The sequence below is a fragment of the Pleurodeles waltl genome, chromosome 10, assembly GCF_031143425.1.
Source record: "Pleurodeles waltl isolate 20211129_DDA chromosome 10, aPleWal1.hap1.20221129, whole genome shotgun sequence".
NCBI classification, from domain to species: Eukaryota; Metazoa; Chordata; class Amphibia; order Caudata; family Salamandridae; genus Pleurodeles; species Pleurodeles waltl.
Window position 1 is genome coordinate 317,632,399 of NC_090449.1, and position 15,253 is coordinate 317,647,651.

The 15,253-nt window shown below is 42.8% G+C and overlaps 1 protein-coding gene across 4 annotated transcripts in view; it reads left to right on the forward strand.

The window, feature by feature from the left end:
- Positions 1 to 13,533, forward strand: part of LOC138261506 (ankyrin repeat and fibronectin type-III domain-containing protein 1-like) — a 1,513,685-nt gene extending 1,500,152 nt beyond the window's left edge. For all 4 annotated transcript variants that reach the window (XM_069210501.1, XM_069210504.1, XM_069210503.1 and 1 more), the window contains one exon: positions 11,315 to 13,533. In XM_069210501.1, coding sequence (XP_069066602.1) covers positions 11,315 to 11,605 — 291 coding nt within the window. In that variant the 3' untranslated portion in view covers positions 11,606 to 13,533. The remainder of the gene's footprint in view (positions 1 to 11,314) is intronic.
- The last annotated feature ends 1,720 nt before the right edge of the window (positions 13,534 to 15,253 follow it).

Below are 15,253 nucleotides of genomic sequence, written 5' to 3' on the forward strand. Positions count from 1 at the left end.
TCCATATGCATGATATGTGTTCAAGTAGGAGTCCGGACGAGTTGAGGTATATGGAAGGCTTGTGAAATCAGATGCGATTGTTGAGGTATGCTGGGCAGGTGTTATGTAGTGCATTTAAAGTGTGGGTGGTGAGTATATTGATTATGCTTGTCTGTGAATAGGGAACCGCTGGAGCTCCTTCAGGAGTGGTGTGATGTGAGTGCAGCATGGGGCGTTAAGAGGGATTCTGACTGCTGAGTTCTGAATGGTTGCCGTCATCTGGTGAGTTTTTTGTTGATCCCGGCATAGAGGGTGTTCCAGTTTGCTTTTGACCATAGCATGCATGGCCGTTTTCCGGGTGCTGATTGGGAGCCATTTGCAATTTTTCCTCAGTATCATTAGGGTATGGAAACATGAGGAGGTGACGCCAATGACATGGGAGGTGCCTAATTTGTAAATAAAAGCATGCCGGAGCCCGAAGCCTTCCTCTGACATTAGCAGCTGCTGCAACTAAATGTGCGAGCTCGGAATACTGAGGCAGCATAATCCCTAAGCCATCTCGGGCCTCTTTAATCCATTTACATCCACTCCCTGTCCTTTCAAATCACTTTTGCAGCTTTCTGTTTTCCCCCTTAGTGGCACTTTTTCATTTTTCTCTTCCTCCGTCTTACCCATGTGTGTCTTTTGCTCGCAGGAAATGCTTGAGGCAGAAGAATAACTGCCAGCCCTAAAAAATAAGTGCCTGTGCTCCACATCAGAAACCACCAGCACAAATTAAGCACTGGACTTGGGTGATTACGTCAAGTTTGTTGCCGATGACCCAGAGGTTCTTAGGATGGGTGGTGGGGGATAAGTGGTAAGACCGTGCTCTGTTGGCCACCAGGTGTTGTCTCACAGTGATGTGCACTTCCTGAAGAACATGATTTCGGTCTTGTTGGTGTTCAGCTTCAGACAGTTGGTCTGAATCTAGTGGGTGATTTCAGTCATGCAGGCACTAAACTTCATCTCTGGGCACCTTTGTCCGTGAGGGAGAGAATGAGTTGTGCGTTGTCAACATTGGAGAGGAAGTTGATGTTGTGAGAGATGATGATGTGGGCTACAGAGATCAAGTATGCATTTAAAAGGGTTGGGTCAGGGTGCATCCTTGCACAACTTCACAGATGAGTTTGCGGGCATCCAACGTGTACGGTGCCAGGTTGACTGAGTGGGTCCAGTCAGGAAGGGGCAGTTCCATCGGAGTGCCCGGCCTTGGATTACGATGTTGGTTTTGCATTGGATGAGGAAAGGGTGGGAGACTGTCAAATGCTGGGGAGAGGTCCAGGAGGATGAAGGCTGCTGTGTTGTTTCTGGTAAAAATCATGCGGGTGTCACTCGTGTCAGCAGCGATGAGAGCAATTTCCATGCTGTAGATAGATTTTAAAACAGGCTGAGTGGTTTTGAGGAGTTGGTGGTCATTGAGTTATTCTGTGAGCAGCCTGTTGGAGATTTTCTGTAAGACCTGGGAGCAGGGACATCAGTCGTAGTTGGCGAGTGTTGAAGGGTTCGAAGAGGGTTCCTTAAGCAATGGAAGAACAAATGTTTTTCCAAGCATCTGAGAAGGTCGCGGAAGAGATGGAGGCATTCAGAATAGGTGTGAGCATGAGCTGATGGGATTCAGTCCTCTGGCGTATGCAGGACCAATTGGGTCCCTGAGGGAATGGACTTCGTGGTGGAGACAGTTTCTTCTGGGGTGATGGTAGGCCAAGACGTTAGCACTATTTTTGGGGTAAAATCAGGAGGTGCAGTGGAAATTTGAGCTACTTTGGCCTCCCTTAAGGGTAGTAGGAGAGCTTAGCATTTTCACATCATTCGCTGAAGTTTGGGCTGCTTCAAATGACTGCTGTTGAGGCTTATATCCATTTTAGCAATGTTTATTGTTATTTAAAATCACAGGGGACTATAAGCCTCCTTTGGCAGTGACGCATCATCAAAATTACCTTTCAGAGCATAAAGTGTACATAAGATTTTCAGACAGATAAGATCACTGAAGGTCTACTGTGAAAAGCAATTGAGTATTATATTAATATGCTTGTTCTGCACTGGGTGCAGTGCTGCTTTTCTTAAATATGCCCCTAAGTATCCCATGATCGATTTTAATTTATTGTGCAACTTTACTTGCTTTCTTTTGCGCCAACTGGAAATGCTGCTACTCATATCTCCCCCCCTACTGCTAATTAGAACCTGTACCCCTACATAATAACTCCATAGCTTGGCTAGAAATTATCAAAAATGCAGGGACAGATTTAAGAGCCCCTTGCTCCACCTTAGTGTCATTTTCTTTTTTACGCTAAGGCGGTGCTAAGGTGGCCTTTTCTCCACGTCATAATTACAGAGTGGCGCAAAGCATGCATTGTTTTACTTTGTAACCCTTTGCACCAGATTATGCATGCACCAAGCATAATGTGTGCAAAGGGGGCGTTCTGGCACCACGAGGCCTGCAAAACCAGTGCAATGAAAGCTACAAGATTTCATTGCACCATTTTTGGCGCCATTTTTAACACATGCTGAAAGTAGGCGTTAAAAGGACCCACCCATTGAAATCCATGGGCCTCCGTGCACTTTGGTACAATAGCGTCAACATTTTTGCCACTAGTAGAGCAAAGTGCCACAATAGCGTCAAACATTTTGACACTATTGTTCCTAATACCACCATGGTGCACTGTAATATAAATATGGCCCACACACTGTGGCGTTAGGGGGGGGTGCAAGAAAAGTGGCACAGCATAAAATGCAGCACCTTTTCTTAAATTTGTCTCACAGTGCCATTGCCTAAACTCTTCTTAATAAGCGTGCCGCCCACTCCTATGCCTGAGAAGGTGGATTCCCCCAGGGCAAGTTTTGAAGAATCGGTGCAAATGATCTATTTTAAAGCACATTTTCACATAAATGGACTAAAAAGTCAAGACTTTCTGAAGCAATAGTAATGAAAAATTCCAATACTCTTGTAAACGCTCACCCTCTACAGGAGTTACTGGGGCTTACAGTCCCCAGGAAGAAAATGGTGGTAATACAGAGGTCTTCAGAAACTTTTCCAATGAAGTTGGTTAAAGTGCAATATCCGTTACAGTTAGTAAAAATATGATTATGCAATTTCACATGACATAATTTGTCAAACTATATACATCTTTCTTCACTTAATTTTTTCCATCCAGCCCTTCTAAGTAGATTCCGAGACTCTACTTGAAAAAACAGAGTGGAGAAATCAAAAGTTAAAGTTATACAAAATTCACAATCCCATGACCTAGTAAGGAGTTCTGGAAACATCCTACTTGTTTATGCAGTAACGCAGTTCTTGGATCAAAGACAGCTCAGAAGATGAAACAACAAGTTACACCAATCTTACATGTGCAGGCCCTAGTTTTCAGTAGTGGATGAAATATGCTACATGCGACCCGAACAAGGTGTGGTTTACGTGAGATTACGTAAAATCACATTGGGTATAAGGCTTTGTCAGTCTTGACATTTCTGCCAACAGGTAGCGGCACTCAAATTCTCTTTCTCTCCTCTGGGCCTCTCTTTCTGTCTGTTCTTGTGCTCTTGGACTGCACGCCCAACTAGCCGTGAGTGGCCACCATCTGTTGCACATGACCTTTGGGCCTGATTTTCAGTTTGAGGACACGAAATGGACCCTGCTGAAAAAGTCCCTCGTTCAATTGGATTTGATTAATTGTTTAAATCATTGTTCACTGACGATTCACAGATTAGTGGTCCAGACATCTTTCTGAGTGTGATTGACATGCCCATTTGAGGTCTACAAATGAATAACTACCCAGTTTATTACGAAATCAAGCAAAGGCACTTCCTTTCTAAAATATAAAGTTCAAGTTTCATATACAGTCTGGTGTAATTCCAGTCTATCGTTCTGATTGCACTGCAGCGTAAATGTTCTTATGGGAGCTCAAATTCAAATCAGCTTTATGTGATTCTGTACTAAAATCTTAAAAGCTGTACAAAACTTATTACAAATAAAAACTAAGTTAAAACCCGAAAAGGACATATGAATATTAGATGTGTAAAGCGATGTCATAATATATCTGTTCATCCTGGGACAAATTTACCCTGAACATGATCATTACAGACAAATACAAGTTTCCTCTGATTGAGCACAGATGATAAATACATAGACATAATACAGCAAACCGAAGGCAAAGGCAGGGACTGTAAAAACAGGTATGCTGGACAACATTGTACAAATCTATATTCATGCAGACAGGGAAATAAAATTCTCTTCCTCAGATCTTTAGAAAATTTACAAAATAAAACTACATGCATAGTAGTTTGAGCCGATATGTTGTCACATGGGCATTTAGTAAGTGTTTTCGACCAATCCTTAACATTGGGGAAGGTAATCAGACGGGGAAATATATCCAACCTAAATCTGGGTAAAATAAATCTGTGTCTCGGGCTCAATACAAATTCAAAGTAGGGCTGAATCAAGAAATCAGTATCATCTGATTTCTGAGAACACTAGGTCTCTCTAGTCAAACAAACAGGGAGAGACTGGCCCCTTTCAGATCTTTCTTACTAGTCAACATCATGGTCTCAGGGGAGTTAAAGTACTCAGGATTGTCCGAACAAAGGTTTTGACATAATTCAACCAAGGGGTTTGGAAATGGAAGGCTGAATTAAGACAATCTCAAATGATCTCACCGTTGAGGGTAGTGGCCTCCGAGGTCCAGACTTTATGCTAAAGGAGGATTGGCTGGGATCTAACAACATCAGAAGAAAAGGAAACACCCAGTTAGGAGAGGCAAATTACCACCAAGCTGCTTTCGGTAACAAATAAAAGCTTCTTAAGAAAGATCTTTCCACCATTTGTAGAGGTTGACAGTCAATATATCCGCATTACAAACACTTGGGTCTTTAAGTAGCTAACATTTCCTTAAGTGGCTTTCTCCCTAGTTTAAACTCAAAGTTTGGCAGTGCAGTAATAGCCTTCATAAAGTGCAACTTTTTGGTGTTAATCACAGGTTTCCAGGTTCCGTCTATGTCGAACAAAATACCCAGATATGTCACGACATGTAACATGCATCCTAGTACACTTTATGATAAACATTTTCCCTATGTTGACTAAAAGCCCTATTTCCTGCACGTAAGAAACAAAACAGGGTAAAATCCTCCGGAGGAGCAAGGGGTACGTGCCATTAAGACGGCATCGTCCACGAGCATGAGAGTCAGAATCGGACGAGGACCGATTTGGGGGAGGTCTGTACTGTTCACTAATAGAAGATTCCCTAAGTTGTTAATGTATAAGGTAAATAGGAAAGTAGCGGGTACACACCCCTGTCTAACACCCCGCTCCACCCCATATGAGTTAGTGAATTCCCCCCTCAGTCCATTTCAGACCTTGACCCTACTTCCAAAATACAATTCCCTCAAAAACAGGTAAATGGGTCGGTTCACATCAAGCTCCATCATAATTCTTACAGTTTATCATGAAAGACAATCAAAAATGCTTGATAAATCGACAAAAGCTAGATACAAATTGATCACCTTGATCTTAGTGTACTTGCCAATTATAAGGTTCATATTGAGTCCCTGTTCAATCGTCCCAAGCCCACTGTGGAAGCCAAATTGTAAGTCTGAAAGAATCCCATGGTTTACAGCCCAGTCTTCTAATCTGGCCAGAAAAACACAACCAGCCACTTTCACCAGGGAGTGGAGCAGTGAGATTGGGCGGATGCAAGCCGATGATGAATGATTTCCCGTCTTAAATGGAACAATATGGGACTCTGATCAAGCACTCAGGAAACCGACAGTACAAGGTGCACCCAAAACTTGAGTCAATCGGGGCCTGCCTGAGATTGGCACATTTCTTTCGATAGGAATGCTGTCTGGATGTGGAGCCTCCCCACCTTTACTAGTTCCATTAACCTCCTCCAAAGAAAATGCAAGAGTGGAAAGGCTGCTACGGGAGTCTGTAGTAACAGCGTCTTCGGCAGAGAGTATTTTTTCTGCTGAATTATTATTTGGGTTTGCGTAGATATTGGTAAAATGGGTCACCCACTCGCTTTCTGCTACGGCGACCTCCAAACTAGGGGTGCACTCATCTCTCAGAAAGCGAGACTTGATCATGAGCCAGAAGACTGCACCATCTTTATTTCGACTAGCTTCAAGTAAGACCTCTTGTACTACATCCCTTAGGGCTAAGTTCTTCGCCTTAAAGGCAGATCTATTCTTGTATCTCTTGGCCTCCTGTGAACATCTGGGAGTTTTATATAGGGCTTCGTTAAGGCATTTTTGGGCCTTAATACAGGTTGAATCAAACCACCCTTTTTTGAGCCCGAGGAGGGTGTTATCTCGTAGCAGATAGTCCTTCCTTGATCCCCTTTGGAATATCGAGGAAGGCCGTAATAATATAGTTGGGGCTAGCGTTGTCATCCAGGCATATTTCAAAAGACATTCTGTGCAAAGAAATCAACTTTCCCATAAAATCGTCAGGTTGTATTTGTGACCAACGCAAAGATAAACCATTGAGGTTTGCGTTCTAAAAGCTATCCACAAAGCACAAACTAGCCAGTTTCACTAGTAAACGCAGATGCTTAGGATTAAGGTCTATATTTTGTGGGTTTCGCGGCGATGCTATGCGTAGTAAAGTTAGATATCATGGAAGAATACCTATGGGAAGATAATATATAGTCAATAACAATGTCTTCCCCTGAGGGTTCAGTATCACTGTCCATGTGCTGATTGTGTGCTTCCAAACACAAGAGTTAGCATTGGATTGCTTTATGGGACAAGCATCCACCAGTTGCAGAGACACAGACGGAGCCGCAGTAGGCGGAACTTTAGTATAAAACAAAGACTATGCAATAACAGTGGAGGCATGAGATTTCAACTAATCCAAACAACTCAAAGTGATACTTCAACTTGGGTTAGTCTGGTGACACTGGTATCCAAAGAGGCCTTGGCAGAGAATCCCAAAGCTTGAAACAAAACGTTTGAGCTCTCCCAATGTTGACCTGGAATTTGTTACTCTAGATTTTTTGTAAATTAGTTTACAAAATCTTGCAGGTGTCTTGATTTTACATAATACCACATATGCCCTTGGTTGATTACTCTCAGTTGCACATGAATGGGGTCCCGGCGTTCTCATCCGTTTTGGAAGTGGTTATAATCTAGAGTCAAGTGGGTCAAATGGGGAGGTATGAGCTGACATGTTATGTGTAGATAATGTACGGGCATTTGCTCAGTCTGCAGCTGCGGCCCAGGGAAATATTGCCGGTTCATCACATGTGCGATCAAGCACTGATGTAACTAGCGTCCCTTGATTGCAAATGGACAGTCTCTTCTCGATACTCGAGATTTCCTTTTTGTTATCACCCATAGCCCCTGTTAGGTAGGCCGCTATGGTGGTACGCAATTTACTGGTCGATTTGTGTGCTGTTCCAGAGGATTTCAGTTTAGCCGAGGAGGAGGGGAGCTTTCTCTTTCCCCACATCAGATGGTTAAATTGAGCAGGAAAAGAGAGAAGCAAATAAAAGCTTTAGCCCTCCTTCTAAGTCCCCAGATTAAAGAGTAGACTATCAAATTTTTACAGTGCTACAACAATGAGAGAAATAACTAAAGCGCAAATCAAACAAGAGACCTGTGGTAACCTCTATAATCTGCCTAATTGTACAGGGCGAGTGTAGTAAAGGGAGGCAACTATTAAAAGCATCAGTAGGAGCCAAGGAAGAGTTAAGAAGCTACATAGGGATCTTTGCAGCACTCCCTCAACAGTTTTTTCATTCATGGGACTCGAGTGACAAACGTTAGGGGGTGGCCCAGCCCAGTTTCCTACCGTTGATGACAGGCGCAAGACGGGCCTGGCCTTGGACTTTGCCAGTGCAAGTCCGAATCAGTTGGACTCCTGCTGGCGCTTTATAATGCTCCTGGGCACACAGGTGATGCTGATACAAAGAGGCCACCTTCAATGCCCCAAAGTCACTTGGGACACGTAGTCCCCTAACAATGTTGCTTCCCATGCATCGGGACTCCTGCTGGCGCTTTATTGCGCTACTGGGCACACTGGTGATGCTGATATGAATAGGCCGGCTCCAAGCCCCAAAGTCCTATGGGACACGTAGTCCCCGAAGGATGTTGCTTCCCGTGCAGCTGGACTCCTGCTGGCGCTTTATAGTGCTCCTGGGCACACAGGTGATGCTGATAAGAATGGGCCGCCTCCAAGGCCCCAAGTCACATGGAACACGTAGGCCCCCAATGATGTTGCTTCCCACACAGCGGGACTCCTGGTACTTTATAGTGCTCCTAGACTGCGAATGGGCTGCCTCCAAGGCCCCAAAGTCACTTAGAACACGTAGTCCCCCAACGATGTTGCTTCGCGTGCAGCGTGACTCCTGATGGAGTTTTATAGTGCTCATGGGCACACAGGTGATCTGATATGACGCGGACGTCTCCAAGGCCCCAAACTCACATGGGACTCAAGTTGGGACTGATTTTGCTTTCCGCGCAGCAGAACTCCTGCTGGTGCTCCATATCACTCCTGGGCATCCAAGGCCCCAAAGTCACTTGGGACACATAGTCCTGCAACAATGTTTCTTCCTGCACAGTGGGATTCATGCTGCCACTTTATAGCACTCCTGGGCACACAGGTGATGCTGATATGAATGGGCCGCCTCCAAGGCCCCAAAGTCACTTCGGACATGTAGCCCCCAATAATGTTTCTTTCCGAGCAGCTGGACTCCTGCTGGCACTTTGGCGCGCTCCTGGTACACAGATGATGCAGATAGGATTGGACTGCCTCCAAGGATCCAAAGTCACTTGGGACACGTAGCCCCTCAACGATGTTGCTTCCTATGGGAGTTAAAATTGAGCCGTACTCCATCTATTTTTGCCATTGCTTCATGGATGTGCAGGAAACTTGCCTGCCAAATCAAAATCACACAAATATGTTAATGGATAGTTTTGAGAAGATTTTGTTGAATAGTCCCCACATTACTAAGAAATCACGGTCTTTGAGTGGAAAGTCAGACCTAACTATAACTTCAGGTGCAATGTGGCTGTCTCTCTATTAAGAAACACATTCTATATGGAAAAGGGAAAGATAAGTTGTTCTCTCCAAGGTGCAGCTAACACCCCGAGCTGACTGAAATTAGAATGCTTAGGGTTTGTTTACCTTTCATGAATAGAATGCAAAATAAAGAATGGACAACTGTAAAGATGTGCACAGTCGTTTGGGGCAATCATAATAGCCATATTTCGCAGGGACTTGTGAAATATTTTCCATCGTTTACGGAACCTATGAAGAATAGTATCGGGACTTATACCACTATATTTTGTAATTTTGTACACCCAAAAATGGAATGCATATATAAATATATGTATATTAGAGGCAGGGACAGCGCCCCTGTGGTTATATTTAGGTCAGAGTTTCCAGTGAAAAGACATTTTGTTTTCTTGCTAATATTGGCACTCATCAATAAAGCTGCATCAAATTTTCCAAAAACGAATAACGTAATCAGATTTCTGTTTGCCATGACTGGTTTCATGCCATACGCCTTGTGTGGAGATTGGGGCAGGTTGGGAGTAGTGCAAAAAGTAATATTTCCATTTTAATTCTTTGCTCTCTGATAGAGAGAAAACGGGTTGATGGAAGTAGCCAAACATTGGAACGAAAACAGGACTTCGTACAAACAAGTGCCTTTGTTTATTTGGTGTAAAACTGTACATTAGTTTACCAGGAAATAGTTTTGGAAATGTGTCTCATTTACAATTAATGAGATCTCGCAATCAAAGTTAGATATATCTTGGTGGAGAGAAAAATGTTTTTCATTTTCCCTATAATCACAATATAGTTTTATGAGATTGCACGAAATCGGACAGATGCTTTGCACATTTAATTACTCCTGGAATTTTAACATTTGTAGTGATTCGTCAAAAGGGGTAGAGCTGCAAGGCTCCTGTTAGACCCACCCATTTCAGTTGCAAAATTTATGTATTTCTTTGCTATTCTTTATTAATGCAAAGCAGTACACCCAACGTGCTTTGCATAGAGGAGCTTGGTTGCTCGCATAGGATATGTGTAGTGGGTGCTGGCCACCCAGAGCGCCTTAAGCACAGGGCTTGGCCAGAGGTCAGGACTTAGCAATAGGGGTTGCTCCCTCTGCACACTGCGCACAGCAGGTTGTGCTCTGGGCCTAGCTTTTGACCAGCTGTTGAAGGTGGTATAACCGACTGTTGGGCGTGGCATGTGATAAAAATACAGATATTCACTGAAAAATATAAGATTAAAGTGAAGTGGTTGGCTTTGACTGTAACACCTTAAAATATGATTACAAAACACAATTGATTTCACTCAAAACGCTATTGAAGTACATATATATTTAAAAATCAAAACCCAAAAACCACTGCAATTCGTCAGCTATCGGTGGACTGACTAACCATAATCACATCCTAGTCATGCACTGTTTATGACCTCACAAATTACATCGCTGATCAAATCCCTAATGACATTGCAGATGTGTGTGTATTCACACACACACACACACACACACACTGATGTAAATATTAATATACACCTACAAGGATTCACTGAAATGTCATTAGTCGTCCAAATCTAAAGCTCTTGTCAGAATAGTTGCAAAAGGAACAATAGATCGCTCCTTTTTCAGTAGACTGATATGAGGCAAGATCAGAAAGCCAGAATAGCCAGTGTTCTGTTTTCCCTGGCTTTTTGTCTCCTTTCAAGCTCACTGTATATAATCTTTTCACAGTTAGGACTGGTTGTATCAAAAATGGTTGTTTACCCAATTAAAACATTTTGAAATCTGGCTCCCAGTTGAAAGTTGCCGACTATGCTGAGTCCCTAATTTACTTTTCCAATAATAGTCAATCTTTCAAAAATAATTTCCCTAAACTATTTCATCTTTACATATCTGAAACATTTTGGAAATAATACTGTTCCACAAGTATCTTTAATGTCACAAGGTGATGTACCATATTTGTGGGGATTCTGTTGGCAAATTTGTCTCATGCCAGGTAGCAAGCGCTTTGGAAAATTACTTTGGAAAATTGTTAAGTGCCTCCAAGAACAATGTTTGCGTTTCCATTCAATACTAAGGGCCTCATTAAAAAAAAAAATCTGTGAGTAGGTGTGACTTACTGTTAACTTAGAAGTAAGTCACAGTTACTTATGGAGGAAAACTTTATTGATCTGGCTCTTCGATCGTAACTGCCCATTTTCTGCGATATTCCAAAATGTGATGTACCATCTCTCACAAGAGTTGTGCATAATCCAAAAACTACCCTCTCAGTTTTTCATTTAATACCCTGTGTTTTGTCTTTGTGTCTCCAGCTCCACGTGACCCACAAAACTTCAGCCCAGGAGGTGGTGAAGCTAGTGGTATTGGAAATGAATGACGTTTCCAGGGGCATGCTTGGAACTACAGAGGCCTACTGCTATGGGGAGGACCAATTAAACCACTTTGCACTGGTCTTCGTCTCCGACAACGACAAAGAACAGTGGCTGCCAGACGACTTCCGGCCCATCTCACTACAGACCAGTTGGACGAAGGGCCTGTTCAGTGTTCGAATCCGAGAAACTTCCCCTCTCCTATTCCAGTATGGGCCTGCAACAACCGTGTGAAGACCAGGAGCTCAGAGTGATTAACTGGAGAGGTGCACACTATGAAGAACCTCAACTTCCATGGGGCCAACGGTTCATCTGAAATGCTTACTTTCCAAAGTAAATACCCCTTTATGAAGATCAACACGAGAAATGAGCATTTCCTTTGTTTTATGTGTTTTTTAACCAAAGACATATCAACACATTTTTAAGACTCCAAAAAATGAGGCTGGATCACTGGAGTATGGAGAAACTTTGTACACGAAAGAACAGTCACTGAATTGGAATTTAGGAAACAAAGTTTTAGGAATAATTTAGACACATTCTAAGAAGCAATACATTTCTCTACCCCGAATCCCAAATTTGGGTGTTTACTGAGGATGAAAATACAGAGAATTTAGGAGATATAGACTGTCCACGTCCAGAAAGAAGAAAATGAAGTAATTCAGTACGAGAAAAAAAACTCTTGAGAGAATATTGTTTTGTTTACTGTGTTTGTTTCACTGTACCTTGAAAAATATTTCATTGCAAATATAACATTGAGTGCCAGAGACACTCAGCTTGACGGTTGAAAACTCCTTGAAATCCACCGTATTCACTTGTTTGATAAGACATGCCCATCCTAGCACACAACCATACTTTGACGTTATGCTTTGCAATTTTGTTATAAGGATTCCCTGCCCTGTTCGGTTTTGTTTCTTTCTCTTGGTTGCTGTCAGTGACTGTGCGAATTGGCCCATGTGTGTCCAAAAGCATGATGTTTTACTATCCACTAGACCTCTTTGTTAGTTTGCCAACATTTTTTAACTCGATATGGTCTACAGTAAAAACTGGTGTGCTGCCAGACAGAACCTTCTGGGAACTCCTTTCTCATGACTATGCTGTGCTGTGCATTGCGTGATCTTTGGCAGCCATGTGTCACAATGAAATATACAAATCATGGAATCCTTATTGCCTTGAAAGTATTCTCTCTTTGTACCACATTCGTCCCCTCTACTTTTCATACTCCCAAGTTTTCATTGCAGTTCATTTCAGTCTATACTGCTGTTCATAATACTGGCAGTTTCCAAGACATTTACGGCCAGATTTATCAATCTTTCAAGGAACACAATGCAGAAAGACAATTTGCTGAGCTGCTCTGCATGAAACAAAGGGCAGAAACGTGTCATATTTACCAAGATACGGGGCATTTCTTTTCTGTGCCTGTGCTGGTGCACAAGCAGCTGCCTAGTGCCAATGCAGGCAACCTTTATCCACTGCGCAATGTTTTTTGTGCAGGAAGGGACTCTTCCGATGTCCAAAAACAATCCTCTCAGGCGTTTTCCTCGTTCTAAGTCTACCACAGAATGCAGCACACTTGGAATGAGGAAACATCGAGGAGAAATAAAGATATTTCTCCTTGTTCCACCTCTCCTGGGAAGGAGTAGCATTCTGACACATTCCCAGGTTTATCAGTCTTGCGAAATCTGGGAATGCACCAAAATCCATGGATGAATGCGAGGGGACACTCACGACCCACCAATGGAGCACCTTTTCAGAGCAGAGTAATCCAAGGCAGTGACTTGCACTGCCTTGTGTTATTCCAGATTTACCAAGCAACGCAGGGCCACGCATGGTGGCCTTGCATTACCTGGTAAATCTCCCTTTAGTATTGCATTGACTTTGAAATGTCGTTGGTGATGCATGGGCAACATAATATTATGATAAATCTGGCCCTCAACCACTTTCCCTTTGCTGCCTCCCCTCAACTAAATGTTCAACTGCCACCCTAACTCCCTTTCTCTTATGAATACTTCTACTGATTATTTTCTCTTTGTTCATCGTCTCTAGAAAATAGTGGCATATCAAATCTATAAGTCTTTTTTAATAATGAAGACCCTTCACATGATAGAAAATGCAAGGCACTGTTGCCACGAAAAGTGTGAAAACATTAAATATTTTTGGTATTATTTGAGTTGTCAAAGTTTCAAATATTATATCATTTGTGGACATCCACAATAACATGTGCTAAAGGAATTAGCAATTGGGGAATGCAAGGAAGATGTTGTCGAAAAACCAGTGGATAGTGTGTCAAGAAAAGTGCGTTCAGCACAGTATTCATTCAAAGAAATGTTACCTAATAGTAAAGCCTCTCAATTCAACGGGAACACCCACAAAATCAAAGATATCTTTATAAATCTCATGCAAACTACAACTGAGATTTGTTCTTCAACAATACTTAACAATAAGCAATGGTGTGCTTATGTGAATCTTGGGAATCAAAGATGTAATCTTTCTATGCATTTTACTAGGCTTGTAAATTGAATCTGATTGATTAGAAGTTTACTGTATGGGCACAGCTGTCCAGACGTAGAAGTGTAATCCAATAAAAAGGCGTTCAAGATTTGAGACAGATGTCTCTCAACAAACCAGAAAAACACAGGGGGACAACACATTATGGTCAGCCTAATCCTTAACTATATTTGGAACATGTTATTATCTGGTGATGGTCCAGAACCAGAATATGGGCTCCTGACACCATGTTGTTTCCTCAGTATTAGGTGACTCTTTTCATAAGACCCACACCAATGAGATATTCAAATGTTAAGTTCTAACTCATAATTTATATTTACAAAAATATATATTAGTACATTGTTAGAAATGGGGTCACTGGTTGGCAGTCAGTTTGCACTCTGTCCAAGCAGGGACCATCACTCTAGTCAGGGCAATGAAGGTACACACTTAAGATAACCCCTGCTCACCCTCTTGGTAGCATGGCACAAGCAGTCAGGCTTATCTCAGAGGCAATGTGTAAAGTATTTGTACCCACACACACAGTAATGTAGTGAAAACACTACAAAATGGACACCACACCAATTTAGAAAAATAGGCAACATTTATCTAAATCAAACAAGGCCAAAACGACACAAATCCAGCATGCACAAGTCAAGATATTAATCTTCAAAAGGATAAGAGACTTACTCCATAAAAAACAATGTAAACATTGATTTTACACAAAGTACCTGGTTTGCGTCAAAATTAAAGCTGCACGGTGGGTCGGAAAAGTCAGCGATGCGTTGATTCCTTACTCGCAAGTGAGGCCGTGCATCGTTTCTTCTCTGGATGGGTAGGCAATACATCATTTTTCTCTCTCGCAAGAGTGATGCGTGGATTTCCATACAGGGCACCTCGGATCCACACAGGTTCAAGATGACTTTGACGCCCATCAACGATGCTTGTGCAATCCGGTCACATGGTGCTATGTGGGGTTTGCGTCATTATTGGCAGCTGCAAGGAGGTGTTGGATTGTTTCTCCAGCTGCGATGCGTCGATCTCCCATCCGCGATGCAGGTGGAGTGTTGATTTTAGCCACGAGGGGGGGTGGTGTGTCGTTTTTCAGCCGTGTTGCATGTGGTGCATTGAAATTTTCCCCGCACGGCATTCTGTGCGTGGATTTCCATTCTTGTTCCTCCAACTTCACCTCTCAAGGGCCTAGAGGCTGGACAGGGCACCACTTGGCAGGGCAGGAGTCTCATCAGGTGCTGGCAGAGGAAGTCTTTGATTGCCCTGAGACTTCAAAACAGGAGTCAAGCTCAATTCAAGCCCTTAGGGATTCTTCTCAAGCAGTCTTTGTCCTCTCTCAGACAGTAGCAGCAACTACAGGCCAACCTAGCAAAGCACAGTCACAGG